This window comes from Ursus arctos, unplaced genomic scaffold, assembly GCF_023065955.2.
Source record: "Ursus arctos isolate Adak ecotype North America unplaced genomic scaffold, UrsArc2.0 scaffold_8, whole genome shotgun sequence".
In the NCBI taxonomy this organism is placed as follows: domain Eukaryota; kingdom Metazoa; phylum Chordata; class Mammalia; order Carnivora; family Ursidae; genus Ursus; species Ursus arctos.
Window position 1 is genome coordinate 77,808,796 of NW_026623100.1, and position 15,655 is coordinate 77,824,450.

Consider the following 15,655-nt stretch of genomic DNA (forward strand, 5'->3'; position numbering starts at 1 on the left):
CCGAGCACGGCCTGACCGCCCTGCCCGGCTCAGCCCGGCCTCAGAGAGCAACGCAGGGCCACCAGCTACGGCGCGCCTCTAGGTTGGTGGCAGAAGCGCACAGTACCTCCGGGAAGCCACACCTGGCACAGGTGCGCTGGGCAGCCCCTCCTCAGAGGGCTTTCCAGAATCACTGCCCAATTGTCCCAGGAGGGGCTGGGACCTCTGTGGCGTAAGCAGTGCCGGAGGAGCCGCACCCAGATTCCAGAGCCTTCTGGCCCCACCCGAGTTCCCAGAGACACGGGGCCGGTCACCAGCCTGCTGTGGGGAGCACACAGGGCTGCACTCGGATGGGTCCCAGGGGCCCACCTCCTGCACCTGACCCGCCCAGGCACACCTGGCTGGCTCTGTGGTCTGAGGAGACAACAGGCAGGCTTTGTTCCTGGCCTGCCTGAGACTCTCCCAGCCACCCGGGCCAGGAGGAGACACGGCCTATGAGGGGCTCAGTATATGGTGGAGGGAGGGGGACAGGCGGTCATAAGCCATTAGCACTCACCCTCAGTGAGACATACAGGAGTCAACAAGGCCACGAGACACCCACAACGTCCCCAGAGACTGGTGCCACAGTGCTTTTATTTATGAAGTGAAAGCTGGAGGCCACTGCTTACTGAGATGGTGGAATTGTGGGGTGCAGTACTTACTGGCCTCGCTTTTTTTTTTTTTAAGACTTATTCATTTATTTGTGGGGGGGGGTGCAGGAAGAGAGAGAGAGTCCCAAGCAGACTCCCCATTGAGCACAGAGCCTGACCTGGGGCTCGATCCCACAACCCCGAGATCATGACCTGAGCCAAAACGAAGAGTCGGAGGCTCAAATGACCGTGCCACCCAGGTGCCCCTTACTGGCCTCACTACTGTCACAGGCTCCTCAGAGCAGGAGAGGGACCCCCGGTGATGCCTTCCGTAAACACCTCCCAGGACTTAGGGCTCCTGAGCCGTACTCTCCCCGGAAGCAGACAGTTCTTGTCAAGCAGACAAGCACTCTGGGACGTGGTGGGGGTATGAGGCTCTCGTCAGTAGGTCAGGATGGGGCTGAGCTGCTCCATCAGTACCTTTCAGCAAGTAATGAGGTGGAGGGAATGCACAGAAGGGGCACCAGGGCCTGGGCCGGGCACGTCAGGGGAGTTGCCTATGGATGCCACCACCTGGCAGGTAACAGGACCAGAAGAGGTGGAGGGAGGGCAGGCGCCTGCCTTGAAACGCAAAGTCTCTGGCCTTGCCCAGGGCATGGAAGGCCACACCTCAGAAAGGCACCGGGCCTGGTCAGGGCTGGCAGGATGCAGATGGGAAGGGGACCCCACCCAGCCTCCTGACTCGGGCCTCCCAGAAGGTCCCCCTTGGCACCACCGCCAGGGCCCCAATGCCGCGTAGCTCGACCTCAGGTGGTCAGATGCCGCTGGTCACAGAAGCTTCTCCCCCGAGAGAAGGCCCTCCTCTCACCTTTGCTAGCGTGTCCACCACGCTCACCAGCGGCTGCTTGGCGGGGTATTTCGCCATGTCCCATTCAAAGTGGGTCACAAAGGATGTTAGGTCAACTGGAAGAAACACATGTCAACAAGTCAGTGGGACTCCGCATCTCAAGAGACCAAGGTTGCCAAACCCCGAGCCAAGCATCCACTGAAACCAAGGAAGCGATCAGAGAAACGAGGAGAGTCGGGGCTCTGGGAAAGCACACACTGCCCCCGGGAGCGGAGTACTGAGCCAGCTGGCTGGCCTTCGGTCAGGACCGTCAGCAGCGCCCAAAGCCCCTCCGAAAAACCCACCACCAGCCACAGGGCCACTGCAACCAGTGCACACTGGGCCCCGAACGCTCTCAGACGGCTGCCCGGAGATCTGCCTTTGGGGGGTCCTACTTTCCCACAAGGTAGAGGCAAAATCGGGAGATATTCTGAAGGCCAGGCTAAAGAAGGCATTTTAGGGGCGCCCGGGGGGCTCAGTCAGTTGAGCGTCCTGATTTCTGCATGGGTCGTGATCTCGGGGTCCTGGGACCGGGCCCCCCACTGGGCTCTATGCTCAGCGGGAGTCTGCTTGAGATTCTCTCTCTCCCTCTCCTCTGCTCCTCCCCCCACTCGTGCTCTCTCTCAAATAAATACATCTTAAAAAAAAAAAAAAAGGCGGCAGAGGCATTGTAAACCTTGGCGACATATCAGAGTCTGTGACTGTGGATTTTACCACCTGGTGAGGAAGGGCATCTTTCAGTTTACGTCCTTTACGTGCAAGTCTATAGTGAGTAGACCAAATCAGGCCTTTCTCAACAAACTTCCCTTTTCCCCTTACTTTCTCCAAAACAAATCTAAACCCGCAGCCCTTGGGATGTTTCTGGTTCCCTAATCTGCTGCGGGAAGAGGAAGGAGCTCTGCAGTTGAGGTCCGACAAGCCACACAAGTGACCCTGGGCCGATTCAGGACCCTGGGCTTCAAGCATGTCAGTAACTGACCCCTCTGCACCTCAGTCGCCTTACCTGAGAAATGGGTGGGAAAGCAGGCCACACACCTCGAGCGCCCACTCTTCACATCAGCTCTGTGCACAATCACAGAGTGCCCCCAGCAGCCAGCTGCTGCTTACACCTGCCCCTCACTCCCTGGACTGAGTCGGGTCAGTGCACGCGAAGCTGGCGTCACCCCCAGAATCCCGTGAACCCGAGCGAGACCAGCCTTCCTGTACTGGATTCTCACGCCAGGACTTGCGCACGCCTGCCCTTCCCAGCGTGACCTTGCGCAGATCAAGGGCACTGGGGGTTGCGCGTCCACTGAGCGCCAGCTCGCTACCACGAAGGGGGGAAGAGACCACAGCCCCTGGATGCCAAGGTGCTCAGTCTCCTAGGGAGACAACCAGGCAAACCTCACACCACGGTGAGCGGCAGCAGAAGCGTGGCTGGGTGGGAAGGGTGGGCGAGCCAGCGCCTGACTCCCAGGGAGGGCAAGGAGGGCTTCACACAGGGGCTGGAGGTGACAGGAGCTTGCCACATGGCGCTGGGTGTGAGCTGAGGACACCTGCACGACATCCTGCGTGGGAGCCTAGGAATCTCTGGGACAACCCAGTGGAACAGGAGGGCCAGGGCAGGGCCATGGAAGGCTGTGTCTGCTCTTTCTCCTGGGGTGATAAAGACACTCAAAGCACCTATGGAACCCCACCCCCACCCCCACTATTATCTGCCAGCAATTGGCCACTCATCGCTCCAACTCCAATAGCAGGGCTGAGAAGGTCATGAAGCAGGTGAGGACAGCAGCTGTGTAGCCAGCCAAGGACAGTCACGCACTGAGATTTCTCTGGGGCCAATGGGGGCTTTGCAGGAGAGAAGCTGGCAGGGGGAGTGAGAGAGAAAAGGAGCTGCTGAGAGGGGCCAAAGCTCTGGAAGCAGAAAAGGAAGGGCAGGCTCAACAGGACAATGGCCCACGAAAGAGGCCCAGGGCACTCGGGGATTTTCAGGTCGGGTGAGTGGGAAGAGGGAGAGGACACTCACTAATCTGGGCAGCCACGGTGGTGGCAGGACGGGACGGGGCAGAGGAGAGAGGGGAGGAGCTCAGCTCGGGCAAGCTGGAGTCGGATATGAGGGCAGACGAGTCCCCAGGACGCAGATGGAAATGAAATGGGCTCAGAGGGGGGAAACGGCCTGTGGGCAGAGGTGGGCATGCACAGATGTGTGCAGGGCCTTACAACCAACCAGGGAGGTGACACTGATTGCTCCCCCTGGCCAGGATCCGGGAATTACTGCACTCACCTTTCAACCCTATTAAGTACTATCATCATCTCCATTCTAGAGGCGGGACCGGCACGCAGTAATCACCCACTAACGTCCACTGTAAGAGGAGACGGTGACTGTGGGTGACCGTGGAGGACATGGAGCACCTCACTCCTTCCCTGCCCACCCACGCTCGGTCACGGCTACTCTGCAGTGTGCACGGTGGCCCATCTCTGAACAAGAACCACGTGCTGACAGTCTGGCTTACGCACTTAGATGTCTCTCAGGTTCCAACGGGGCTGGAACGGACAAGAGGCGCCAAGGGGGGGCGGGGCTGATCCCCGAGGATGAGCGTCCTTGTAAGGACAGACACCAGGGAGCTCCCTCCCTCCCTCCCTCCCCGTGTGCTCCTCCAAGGAAAGGCCCATGAGAGGACACAGCAAAGGAACCAGCCTGCTGGCACCTTGACCTTGAACTTCCAGCCTCCATAACTGTGGGAGATCAGTGTCTGTCGTGTCAGCCCCCCAGTCAGCACCTCGAGCTAATACAGATCTGGGTATAAGTTGGGTCTTAATATGGATTTTTGTATCCTCACCCCCTGCAGGGGAAGACTGTAGAAGCACACGGGCCAGGGAGGAACAGAACGAATGTCTGGATAAGGCGGGACGGGGTGCAGTCAGACGCAGAACCGGAAGGTGGAAGAAGACTCCTCCTGTGGCCACTGATCCCACTCACGGAGCCCCGCCGTGGGCCGCGTGCTGACAGGCCGGAGCCATGGCCCATTGCCACCCCAGGCTGGCCCCAGGCAGGAGATGCTGGCCAGATGCTCTGGGATCTGTGCCCGTCCTCCTCCCAGCTCTGCTACTTACGGCACCCCGTGGGCACACCACCCCCAAGCCAAGCCGCCTCCCACCCCGTACTCTCTCTCACTGCTGCTTTTGTCCTTCAACATCAGGACAAGGGCCACCTCCCAAAAGCCTGCTGACCGTCCATCCCACTGCTGCCCTGGACGCTCGCCTGTTTCCGAACTCTGACGCTGCCTGATTCCCGATTCTCTTTGTACTTTCAGGCTCCTTGAGGGCAGATGGCTGTTTCTGTGTCCCCAGAGCCTGTCACAGTGCCCAGCACAGAGCAAGCATCTCATAGAAGAATCTCCCTAATAATCCTGGTGATTGTACTAACTTGCACGACGTGGGTGGCTTGGAAGAGACACGCTGCACACTGAGCTCGTCCCCATGCACTGTCACAGACGCTAAGGTCTCTGTGGCATTCAGATCAGAGAGAATGAGTTGGCCCTTTCCTCTTGAAGGGCTCCTGTAATCCCTGCAGACTCTGCCCATCTCCTTGCGGGGGCCCCCCAGGCTCCTCTGGCATCACAGCACGTGCGGGACTACAGGGCTGTCCCCCGGGTCAGGTGCTCTGGGAGAACAAGCACCCTGCGGGCCCGGCACCCAGCACAGAAGCCTCTTGAGATCTCTGGTGTGCGACTGTGACCCCCTCCTCCCGTGCCTCCCCTCTCGTGTCACGAGTACCAGCTCCTGACCCTGACCCTCGCCCTAGGTCACGTATCCAAGGGCAGCACTGCCCCGTCCGCACCCATCACTTTCGGTGACAACATGGTCTGAGGACGGTCCTCCGTCTTAGAAAGCAGCAAGCCGCCCCCTTGGGCCTGCCTGTCCTTCCAGCCCTGCAGCCTTCTGTCTGCCTACCCGGGAAAGAACAGGCCTCCCCTCCCCTCCCCCGGCTGAAGTCAGAGAGGCCCGGCCTCCAAGGGAGCCATCGGGGGCTTGGACAGATGGCCCGTGAGGTCAGACCATGGCCTGGGCAGGCTCACTCAGAATCAAGACATGCGATACACAGGCGGCTGCTCTTGAGCGACGGTGACCTCACGTGAGAACCACCACGAGGCCTTCCCGGCAGGCAGCAGGCCCGGGGACCTGTGCGCACACCCGGGCTGCGGCCCGTCCTCCATCAGCCAGACGCATCTCCGGGTGTTGGCGACTTCTGCACACGTTCTAGGGCCTGCTGCAGACAGCAGTGTGTTTGGCCAGCTTCTGCTACCATCCAAAGCATCTACAGCCTTACTTCCGGACTCAAAGCTCAGTTGGGAGCAAAGAACAAGCGAACACAAAAGGCGCCTGAGCAAAGCAAAAAGCCTGTGAAGGATGAAGTCCGCTGACGGGAGACCACCGGGGCCCAAAGACGTGACCCGCCAAGGCCCAGGACCTGGCCGCTGCTGCTGCTAGCTGTCCCTGAGGCATTGCCCTGGAGGAGAGGGACTAAATCCCGCCTATGGGGGGAGGCGGGCAACACAGAGCCCTCCGGATAATTCTGTCAATCGCTAGTTCACTAGTTACGCGGGTGCTCTGCAGAAGAAAAAGAACAAGATCTCGCAATCGAAATCCTAGCAGGAAAGCCTGAGCGGACTTCAGTCTGACCAGGTCTCTGGACTGCAGTCCTTTTCAGAGCCTTTATTATGCTAACGCACATTGCGAATGTCAAGAGTCATCGGCTGCCGCAGCCCTTGACCTCTGTTTGCACAGGGCTGGTTACAGAACAAGCCTTGGAAGCTCTAGTCTCGGAAGTCATGGGGACCTGATTCACAGGAGGCCTGGAGATAATGAAGCGTATCGCATAGACAAATAAAGCTGAATTTCCTCCTCCCGAGATGAGAGGCAGCCGGCCTTTAGGGGAGCAGCCATCTGCACTGGGGATGGAGATGGTGGCATGATGACATCTAGTTTTAAGTAATGTGAATTTTGAGTAGAAGCAAGCATCTTGATCGCTATTTTAACGTGAGCTCGGATCCCCCTGCCTTAAAGACCAGGTTTTTATGTAGAAAAGTAGCTCTCTACCTTAAGTCAGCTCCTCAGTCTAGGACCCTGAAAGTCCTAGATTTATTTAACTAACTGATTTATTAGCTCCAGCAAGAAATTTCAGCATCACCAACAGATTGCATTTGGAAAGGTATTTTGGTAAGTTCCAATCAGTAAAGACCCGTGTTCATCCTACAAGGATTTGCTGGAGTTCATTCCACCAATCTGAGCAGGTTGGAGAAAACCCCAAGCAAATGGCTCCTTCTAGCCAGGAATGGCCTGTTGAGGCACAGGGACGCCCCCTCCCCCCGAGGCTCATTGGAGAAGAGCCGTTGTGTGAGCAGACCCCAGCAGGGCCACACAAACCTAAGCCTGACATTTAAGCTGCCAGGGTCCACAAAACAGCCAGACTCCCAGAGCAGGCAAGACAGTGGGCGCTGAGGACAGACATCAAAGCAAGGAGCAGACCACAAGCCAAAAGATACAGAAGGTCCACCTTGAACTCCAGAGCCAGAGGGTCACCCCGCTCCCGGAGGCATGCAGTGCTGGTGGGGGAAGCAGGCCAGACACGAGACAGAGGGAAAAGGAACAGAACAGGTGACAGGTCATATGGCTATGGTGACCCAGGCACCCGGTTGTTACTGGAGAAATCCACCGTGACCCGATCACCACACCCCGATGACCAGACTGACAGTCCGCCTTCCCAGGGACATGCGGGCATCACGCCAAACACACTCACGGCAAACAACGTACAACCTACTCTTTAAATATTTCATTTTTTCCTTCAAACCTGCAATGTAATAAGGGGGGTTATTATATCGCATGAACACACGAAGCCGAGTTCAGATCTGGGGGCATGAGCATTTCCATTTGTCAATTTAAACAAGCAAATAAAAAAGCCATTTATGGTTCCCAGGAGGGAAAAATTCGGAACCGATACGTAACAAATAACAGAAATATTCGATACAGAATATACGCTCTCATTCCCAGAATTTGTACGTGCAGAGTCACAGGTCCGTGACGTCTGCGGAGTTCAAACACCTAATTCTAAAGCTTCCAAAGTCTCCCAGCTCGTGTCTTGCACATTTTCAGCGCACTCAGGATGGTATGCACACAATGAAGGGGCCCGAATGTCTCTGGAATCTGGGGGCTCTCCGGCAGCACAGGAGAGACAGAAATTCCCAGTGCGAACACATGCCGTCTCACTCTCTCTGTATTTGCGGGGCACTTAAGACTGAAGTTTGAGGCTTTCCTTGGCCCCTGAAGGCATTTTCCAGTCTCATCTGGGGAGAGGGAGAAATGGGTTGGGCTGGGTGGGGGTGGGGATAGGGGTGGGGACCGGGTGGAATTTTCCATGCGGGACAGAGCAGAAGCTGACAGAGAAGGCGGGCAGATCAAACAACCCTGCCACCCCCCTGACCCCATTCTCCCTTCAGGTTTCTACAGGGTAAAAACGCCAGAGATGCAGAAATGCCGCAGCAGGACCATCCACAGGCCAAGGGGCAGGTGTTCAAACCCGTGGTGCTGCTGAGCTCAAAACGGGGTGTACATGTCCCCTCAGACGCTCCCCGGGGCCGCGTCCCTGCAGCCTCGACAGGGTGAGCGATGGGCTAAAAGTGCCTGAGAAAGGCCTGGGTAAGAACACGCCAGTGACCTACCTCCATTGGCCAGGAGGTTCTCCGGAACCTTCCCCTTGGCGTCTTCCATGACGTCTACCACGCTCTGGGCCATCTTCTTTATGAGGCTTTGGGGAAAGAACACAAGGCCGTTAGACTGGGAATGTGCCCTCCAAATCCTCTCGACACTTCCCCGGGGCGGGGGGTGGAGGAGGGAATGGGTGCCACCCTTTGGGGACTCTTTGGCAATATGGAGGCAGAGCCCTCAAATGTGCAGGGCCTTTGAACCAGTATTTCCACTTCTGAGAAACTATCTTAAGGAAATAGGACGAACAGAAAAACCTTTCTGAATAAAAAGATGTTCTTTGCAGCACCGTTGTGGACAGCCACAGACTAGAAACCACGGGAAGGTTCAACAATAGGGGATTGTTGGAAGCAAATGCTATAGCCAACTGAGGGACTGTGGCGCACGCTGCGGAAAGAAGGTCTGCAAAGAACTCCTAATACCGCGGAACAAGGCGCGTATTATGTTACGTGGAAAAAACCTAAGATACAGATTTATACAGACAGCACGGCTGTAACCATGTGAAAATGTTCTTCCCGCCTTACGCATTTTCAATTATAATCCATAATGGTAATTCAGTATTGAACTAATATGGAGTATAATTCCGCATGCAGAGCTGTCAAATCACTATGTTGTACACCTGAAACTAATGTGACATCTGAAGACCCAAAAAAGAATAAAACAGAGTCCCCCCCCGTCCCCCAAAAAAACAAAGTATGAGAAAAGAAAGGAAGGGGCAGGATTTCAAGGCAGAAGGACTCAAGTTCACATGGTTCTGCCAATTACCAAATGTACCATTTTTTTGGTTTGTTTTGGTTTTAATTTTTAAGTAGGCTCCACGCTGCCCCGTGTGGGGCTAGAACTCACCACCCTGAGATGTTTGTTCTACTAATGCAGCCAACCAGGCACCCCTTGAAGCTTTCTTTCCTTTTTTCTTTTTTTTAAAGTAATCTCTACACCCAAGGTGGGGCTCACACTGACAACCCCGAGATCAAGAGTCCCACGCTTTTCCCACTGAGCCAGCCAGGTGCCCCTAAATGTATGATTTTGGCCAAATTTGTTTAATCGCCTTGTGCCTCAGTTCTCTTACCTGTAAGATGCAGATTATACCTATTTTACAGGATTATTATAAATATGAATATAACTAATCAGACTCCGAGGGTCTAGCAGCAGAATGTCTGCTCCTGGAGGCTGAGCACCGAGAAGTCTGGTTGGAAAACATGCCAAACTAGAACCAAAGTCGGAAAGATCTCAAGATCCAAATCTTTGCCTTAGGCCCTCTCCCCACCCGCCCCAGGCCCCCAGGAAGGAGGCAGTGTGTGCAGGCAGACTGGATCAGGTCACTGAATTCCAGATGCGGAACATGGTCTTCTGCTGTTGCAGGGACTGGCCATGCTGGCCACTCGGAACATGAGGCCAGGGGGCTGGGGACCAACACAGGAAACTGAGGCAGAAGAGCACTGAAAGGTCCCAGATTAAAGGAAGAGAGGGAGGGAGAAAGGGACTGGGGGGGGAGGGAGGAAGGGACAGAGGGAAGGGGGAGGAAGGAAGGGGAAAGGGGGGAAGTGGGGGAGGGAGGAAGGGATGGGGGAGGGAAGGGAGAGAATGATGAAAGGAAGAGGGAGGAAGGAAGAGAAGGAAGGGGGAAGGAGGGAGGAAGGGACAGAGGGAAAGGGAAGGGAAGGAGGAAGGGAGAGAGGAAGGAACTTGTTTCCCCATCAGAGTAATATGTATTCATGGTCAAAATCTGAAAAATATCCAAAAAATGAAAACCATACTCCTCTGCCCAAGAGAAAACAAGCACTTTGCATTCTGGCATATTTCCAAAGCCTTATTAACATGTCCACAGCGTATGTGAGTTGAAGTTTTCTTTTGATAACACCTCCCACTTAGTGGCGTCTACCAGGTACGAAATATCTGTAATCATTACCTCATAACCCTCACAAACATTCCTGAAGGCGAGTATTATCCCATTTTACAGATGAGGCCCAGAGAAGTAAGTTAACCCTCAACCCGGTCCATCTGAGGACTCCGAGGCTCTCAGCCACTAGGCCACGCTGCCGCCCACAGTCACTGAGACCCATCCTGGACTTAAATCTCTACAAATGTGTTGGCATTTCTTAGACTCGTAGCTCTGCACCGTACTAATTATAACAAATTCTAATTATTCTACTAGTTACCCAACTAATCTCATTGTTTCCTCAACCATAAAATGGGGATGGTCCCGCTCGTCTCACGGGGTTATCCGTGGAGTCTGATGCAATGCCTGTGTAGCTCCGGGCGCACAGAGCTCGTGGCAAGCACCAGATGTGCTCTGGGCAGCCTGGTGGACCGCATCTGGCCCTCGCCTCTGGCTCATGCAGAGATTCGGCGCGAGACTGGAGAGGTTCCCTCACAGTCCCAAGAACCTCTCCCCTTGCTTCCCTTCCAGCCCGGGGGTTGGGACAGTGCTTCTCCATCTGCCTGGGTTTGTACACCAACCCTCATGGGTCACCTACAGCCCACATGCGACCGTTTATCCCTTTATAAACAGACTCTCCTCAAATTCTCCTAATCTGAATGTGTCTTCTGGTAGCTGTCAAGACCCCGACTCACTAAATTCATTTATTCATGTGTTAGCTCATTCATTCAGCAAATTCCATATACTAAGCAACTGGGTGCCCAGCACTGTTCACCGTGCTGGGAACTAAACAAAGTCCCTGCTTTCAGGAAGCTTCTATTCTAATGCTGTCAACAATTCCCCTTTATCGCTGTTCTGGGGGTGCACGCAAGTGGCTACCTCCATAGCCTCTGCAGGGCTGTTTACCTGAAGGCAGTAGTAACTCTCACCCCTACCACAAGGCCTGACGCACAGCTCTGGAAATGTCTGTGGAGTGAATAAATGAATTCTGGCACTCCCCAGTGCCTACGTGCCACACATGCTTGCTTCCTAGTCAACTGCAAAACAGAACTCACCCACCATTTTGTTGACAACTTTTCGCTGCTCCCGATTCTGGCCCCGATGGAGCTTGTAACCCCAACAAGATGGCCGCCCACCTGCCCTCAGGCGGGTACCCCACCGCGGGGCACCTCAGAATAACACGGTCTGATGAAGTTTAACTGCTGGAAAGCTCACCTCCCTACTAAGGACAGTCATCAGCAGATTGTGGCCTTACTGAGTCCGAACATTTCTCTCATCAGAAGGAACCTAAGAGGCCACGTGACGTTTACTTTTGTGACTCTCCGGTTCACTGTGAACACACTTCCCTGAAGAGAGCTTCCTGGTTCCGGGGATCTATCGCGCGGTACTTTGCTGCGTGGCTGCATCGTAAGTACTTCCCGGCTCGAGGACACGTGGGTTGCTTCCCCCGTGATAGGGTGTTGCAATGATACACGTATTTTGTCCACTTGTGTAGGCAGAATAAGTTGTTAAAGAATAACTAGTGGGATAAAGGGTATAAACACCGATAATTTTAGCAAGCAGGCCGAGCAACTCTCCAAATACACGCGGGCATACACGCCCACCAACGCCGGGTAAGAGTGCCCGCTTCCCTAAACCGTCGCCAGCGCCGGGTGTCACGAACGTTTAACCTCTGCCGATCTGGTAGCTGAAAAGTCCCATCGCGTTGTTGCTCTGAGTTGCGTCTCTTTGATCGTCACTGAGGCTGGACATCTTTTCACAGGTTCACTGACTCTGTAAACGGTCTGTTTTCTTTTCCTGTGAATAGCATGTTCGTGCGCTCCTTTGCTAGTTTTTCTGCTGGTATTGTTCCTTTTAAAAAAAAAAATACTGACTTGAAAGGGCTTCTTAAGTATCTCAGGAACTCAATTCTTGAGACAGTGCTTTGAGCTGGGTAACATCCCCCTTTGAAAGGTGAAAACGTGAAGACTTACATGGCTGAAAGTCACCCTGTGCAGGGTGACAAGTGTCAAAGCAGAAACTGATCCCAAATCTACAGGATTCCAAAGTCCATGCTCTTCCAACACTAGTTTAAATTACACTCGGCACTTCCCTCTAAAGCACTCGATGAGTACGTATACTAATCCGTAAGGGAGGATGTACAAATCGTATTTGTAATTAAAAAAGCAAACCTCAAACACTGTAGTCTTGACTGGGGTCTTGGGTACATCAGTGTCTGTCTCGCTGATGTAACTAGAGGAACTCTGGACTCTACTGAAGGCTTGCAAATTCCAGGGGGAAGGCTTGAACCATGAACTGTGGTTAATTTGGGCCGATGTCAGCTTTTAGCACAGTAGCAGTGACCCCTGAGCCTCCCCTCAGCCACATGGGAGGCAGTGTGTGTTCTTGCACCAACGTGCACACAGTCTGTAGGAGCCAACGTGGGCACAAAGGATCCTGTCCTCGAGATACTGGGGATCTGTGTTCTGACTGCTGCTTCTGATCACAGAGGTACAAAGAGGTGGGTGGTCAGTGTTGTTACAACTCCCCCTACTGCCACAAGTTCCCCCCTCTTCAGCTATACTGACTTCCAAGGGACTTAAAGAGCCTATGTCTTTCTCCCCCCTTCATTTTTCTTTTTCCCATTTTGGGAGCCAGACATGGAGATTAACATTCAAAAACAACTGTGCATATGGGGAACATCAGAAAATGAGTGGTCAATTCCATGGAAGGGCTCAGAAAAGACCAGAGGAGACTGGAAGTTTATACCTCAGGCTGATCCTTGGCACGGAGACAGCCTACAACAATTTAAAGTAATAATAATAATAAGCAAAACTAATAACAAAAAACCCAGCAAACCCAGAGAAGGAGGAGGAGAAGATTTCTAGAATTACAACATTATTAGATTCAAAGGTCCAGTGTTCAATAAAAAAAATCACAAAGCAAAGAAACAGGAGAGTATGGCCCATTCAGAGGAAAGAAATAAATGAACAGAAAATGTCTCTGAAAAAGAGATGATGGCAGACCTACCAAAGACTTTAAAACGACTCCTTTAAAGATGCTCAAAGAACTAAGAGAAAATGAGGAGAAAGTTAAGAAAATAAACTATGGGGGCGCCTGGGTGGCTCACTCCTTAAGCGTCTGCCTTCAGCTCAGGGCGTGATACCAGAGTCCTGGGATCAAGCCCCACATCAGGCTCCTCTGCTGGGAGCCTGCTTCTTCCTCTCCCACTCCCCTGCCTGTGTTCCCTCTCTCACTGGCTGTCTCTATGTCAAATAAATAAATAAAATCTTTAAAAAAAAAAGAAAGAAAATAAACTATGAACAACTGGAAATATCTATAAAGAAAAAGCCTTGAAATAATACCAAAAAAAAAAAATTCTGGAGCCGAAAAGTACAATAACTGAAATGAAAAATTCACTAGAGGTATTCCAAGGCAGCTTTGAGTAGAAAGACTCAGCAAACTTGAAGACAGGACATGGAAATTATCAAGTCTGAGGTACAGAAAGAGAAAAGATTGAAGAAAAGTGAATAGAGCCTAAGGGACCTGTGGGACACAGCAAATGCACCAATATATGCATCGTGGGAGACCCAAAAGGAGGAGAGAGAGAAAGGGGCAGGAGAATATTGAAAAAAGAAGAACAAAGCCAACAGAGTCACACTTCCTAATTTCAAAACTTATTATAAATCTACAGTAATGAAAATACTGTATACAGAAAATACAGAATAGAGGTCCCAGAAATAAACCCTCACATACACCATCAAGTGATTTTTGACAAAGCTGCCAATGCCATTCAATGGGGAAAGGACAGCTGTTTCAACACATGATGCTGGAAAAGCTGGATATCCACACATAAAAGAATGAAGTGGGACCCCAGCCTCACACCATATATAAAAATTGACTCAAAATAGATCAAAGACCTAAATGAAAAACCTAAAACTATAAAACTATAGAATAAAACGTAGGGTCAAAGCTTCGTGATACTGGATTAGGCAATGATTTCTTGGATATGACACCAAAAGCACAGGCAAGGAAGAAAAGAAACTGGACTTGATGAAAACTTAGAATTTTGTGCATCAAAAATATCAGCAGAATACAAAGGCATCCCACAGAATGGGAGCAAATGTTTGTTAGTTATATACCTGATAAGAGATTAATATCCAGCATATATAGAGAACTCCTAAAACTCAATGACATAAAAACAAACAACTCCACTGAAAAATGGGCAAAGGGCTTAAACAGACATTTCTCTGAAGAAAAGAAAGAAAAGATTAACAAGCATATGATGAAATGCTCAAATCACTAACCAGCACTAATGCTGGGCGGGGGGAGACTGGTAAAATGCTTGGAAGGGTAACAACAAATGCCTCATAAACATTTAGGATAAAAGCTCAAACTCACTCGCTGTGAAATATTTTTCACTTATCAGATTGGCATATTACAAAGCTTTATGATTTCAACTGGAAAACAGGAACACCAATGCCCTGTTGATAGGAGGTTACTCGTTACTCGTTACAGCCTAGTTACTAGAGAGTATTTTCAGAGCAACTCTCAAAAGCTTTTAACACTTAGCATGCTAAGTGAAATAAGTCAAGCAGAGAAAGACAACTATCATATGATTTCTCTCATCTATGGAACATATAAGAACTAGGATGATCGGTAGGGGAAGAAAGGGATAAAGAAAGGGGGGGTAATCAGAAGGGGGAATGAAGCATGAGAGACTATGGACTATGAGAAACAAACTGAGGGCCTCAGAGGGGAGGGGGGTGGGGGAATGGGATGGGCTGGTGATGGGTAGTAAGGAGGGCACGTATTGCATGGTGCCCTGGGTGTTATACGCAACTAATGAATCATCGAGCCTTACATCGGAAACCGGGGATGTACTGTATGGTGACTAACATAATATAATAAAAAATCATTAAAAAAAAAAAAAGAGCTTTTAACACAAGATATTTTTGCCCAGCAATTTCACTTCTAGGAATTGATTCTTCTGCTATTCCTTGCTCCTGTGCGCAAAACCATCTACCCAAAGATGTGTGCTATGGCATGGTGCATATCCGCAAAAGACAGGAAGCCATCTCTGTGGTTATCAACAAGGGACCCAGGTGATAACAATGGAGCACCAAGAAGCCTCCAAAAAAGAATGAGGAAGGTCTCTTATGGATGGCCATGGAAGGTTGTATCTCTTGGAGTAAAGGGAGAAAAGAAAATCTAAGTAGGACCTGTAGTTATAGTCACATTTTTGTAAAAACAAAACCAAAAGACATAAAAGTACACACTCATATTATGCATGGAAAAGTCTAGAAAGATTGGCACTATTATTGTTGAAATGGTTTTCTTTGGGGAATAGATTTGCAGAGAGGGGGATTTGGATTTTAAAATTACCAGCATGTATTAGTAATTAGTAATAATTAGTAATAAAAAAAGAAGAATGGCGTTGCAAATAAAACAGAGCAGTAAGTACATAAAGCAGTAAGTCAGGAGCATGCTACCGGGGCGCAGCTGGTTACGGTTTCTTTCAGTCAAGTGGGGAGCCAAGGGGAGAAAGTGAGAAAGAGGAGG

General features: G+C 51.6%; 1 protein-coding gene across 8 annotated transcripts in view; it reads right to left on the minus strand.

Annotated features, from left to right (window-relative positions):
• Positions 1-15,655, minus strand: part of ATP6V1C2 (ATPase H+ transporting V1 subunit C2) — a 50,851-nt gene that overhangs the window by 16,573 nt on the left and 18,623 nt on the right. For 4 of the 8 annotated variants that reach the window (XM_057309194.1, XM_057309192.1, XM_057309191.1 and 1 more), the window contains exons 4-6: positions 8,193-8,278; positions 7,295-7,324; positions 1,477-1,571 (exon numbers count right to left, since the gene is read on the minus strand). In XM_057309194.1, coding sequence (XP_057165177.1) covers positions 1,477-1,571; positions 7,295-7,324; positions 8,193-8,278 — 211 coding nt within the window. Of the gene's footprint in view, positions 1-1,476; positions 1,572-7,294; positions 7,325-8,192; positions 8,279-11,329; positions 11,966-15,655 lie in introns of all 8 variants that reach the window. The other 4 variants (XM_057309195.1, XM_026518869.4, XM_057309190.1 and 1 more) reach the window with 2 other exon arrangements.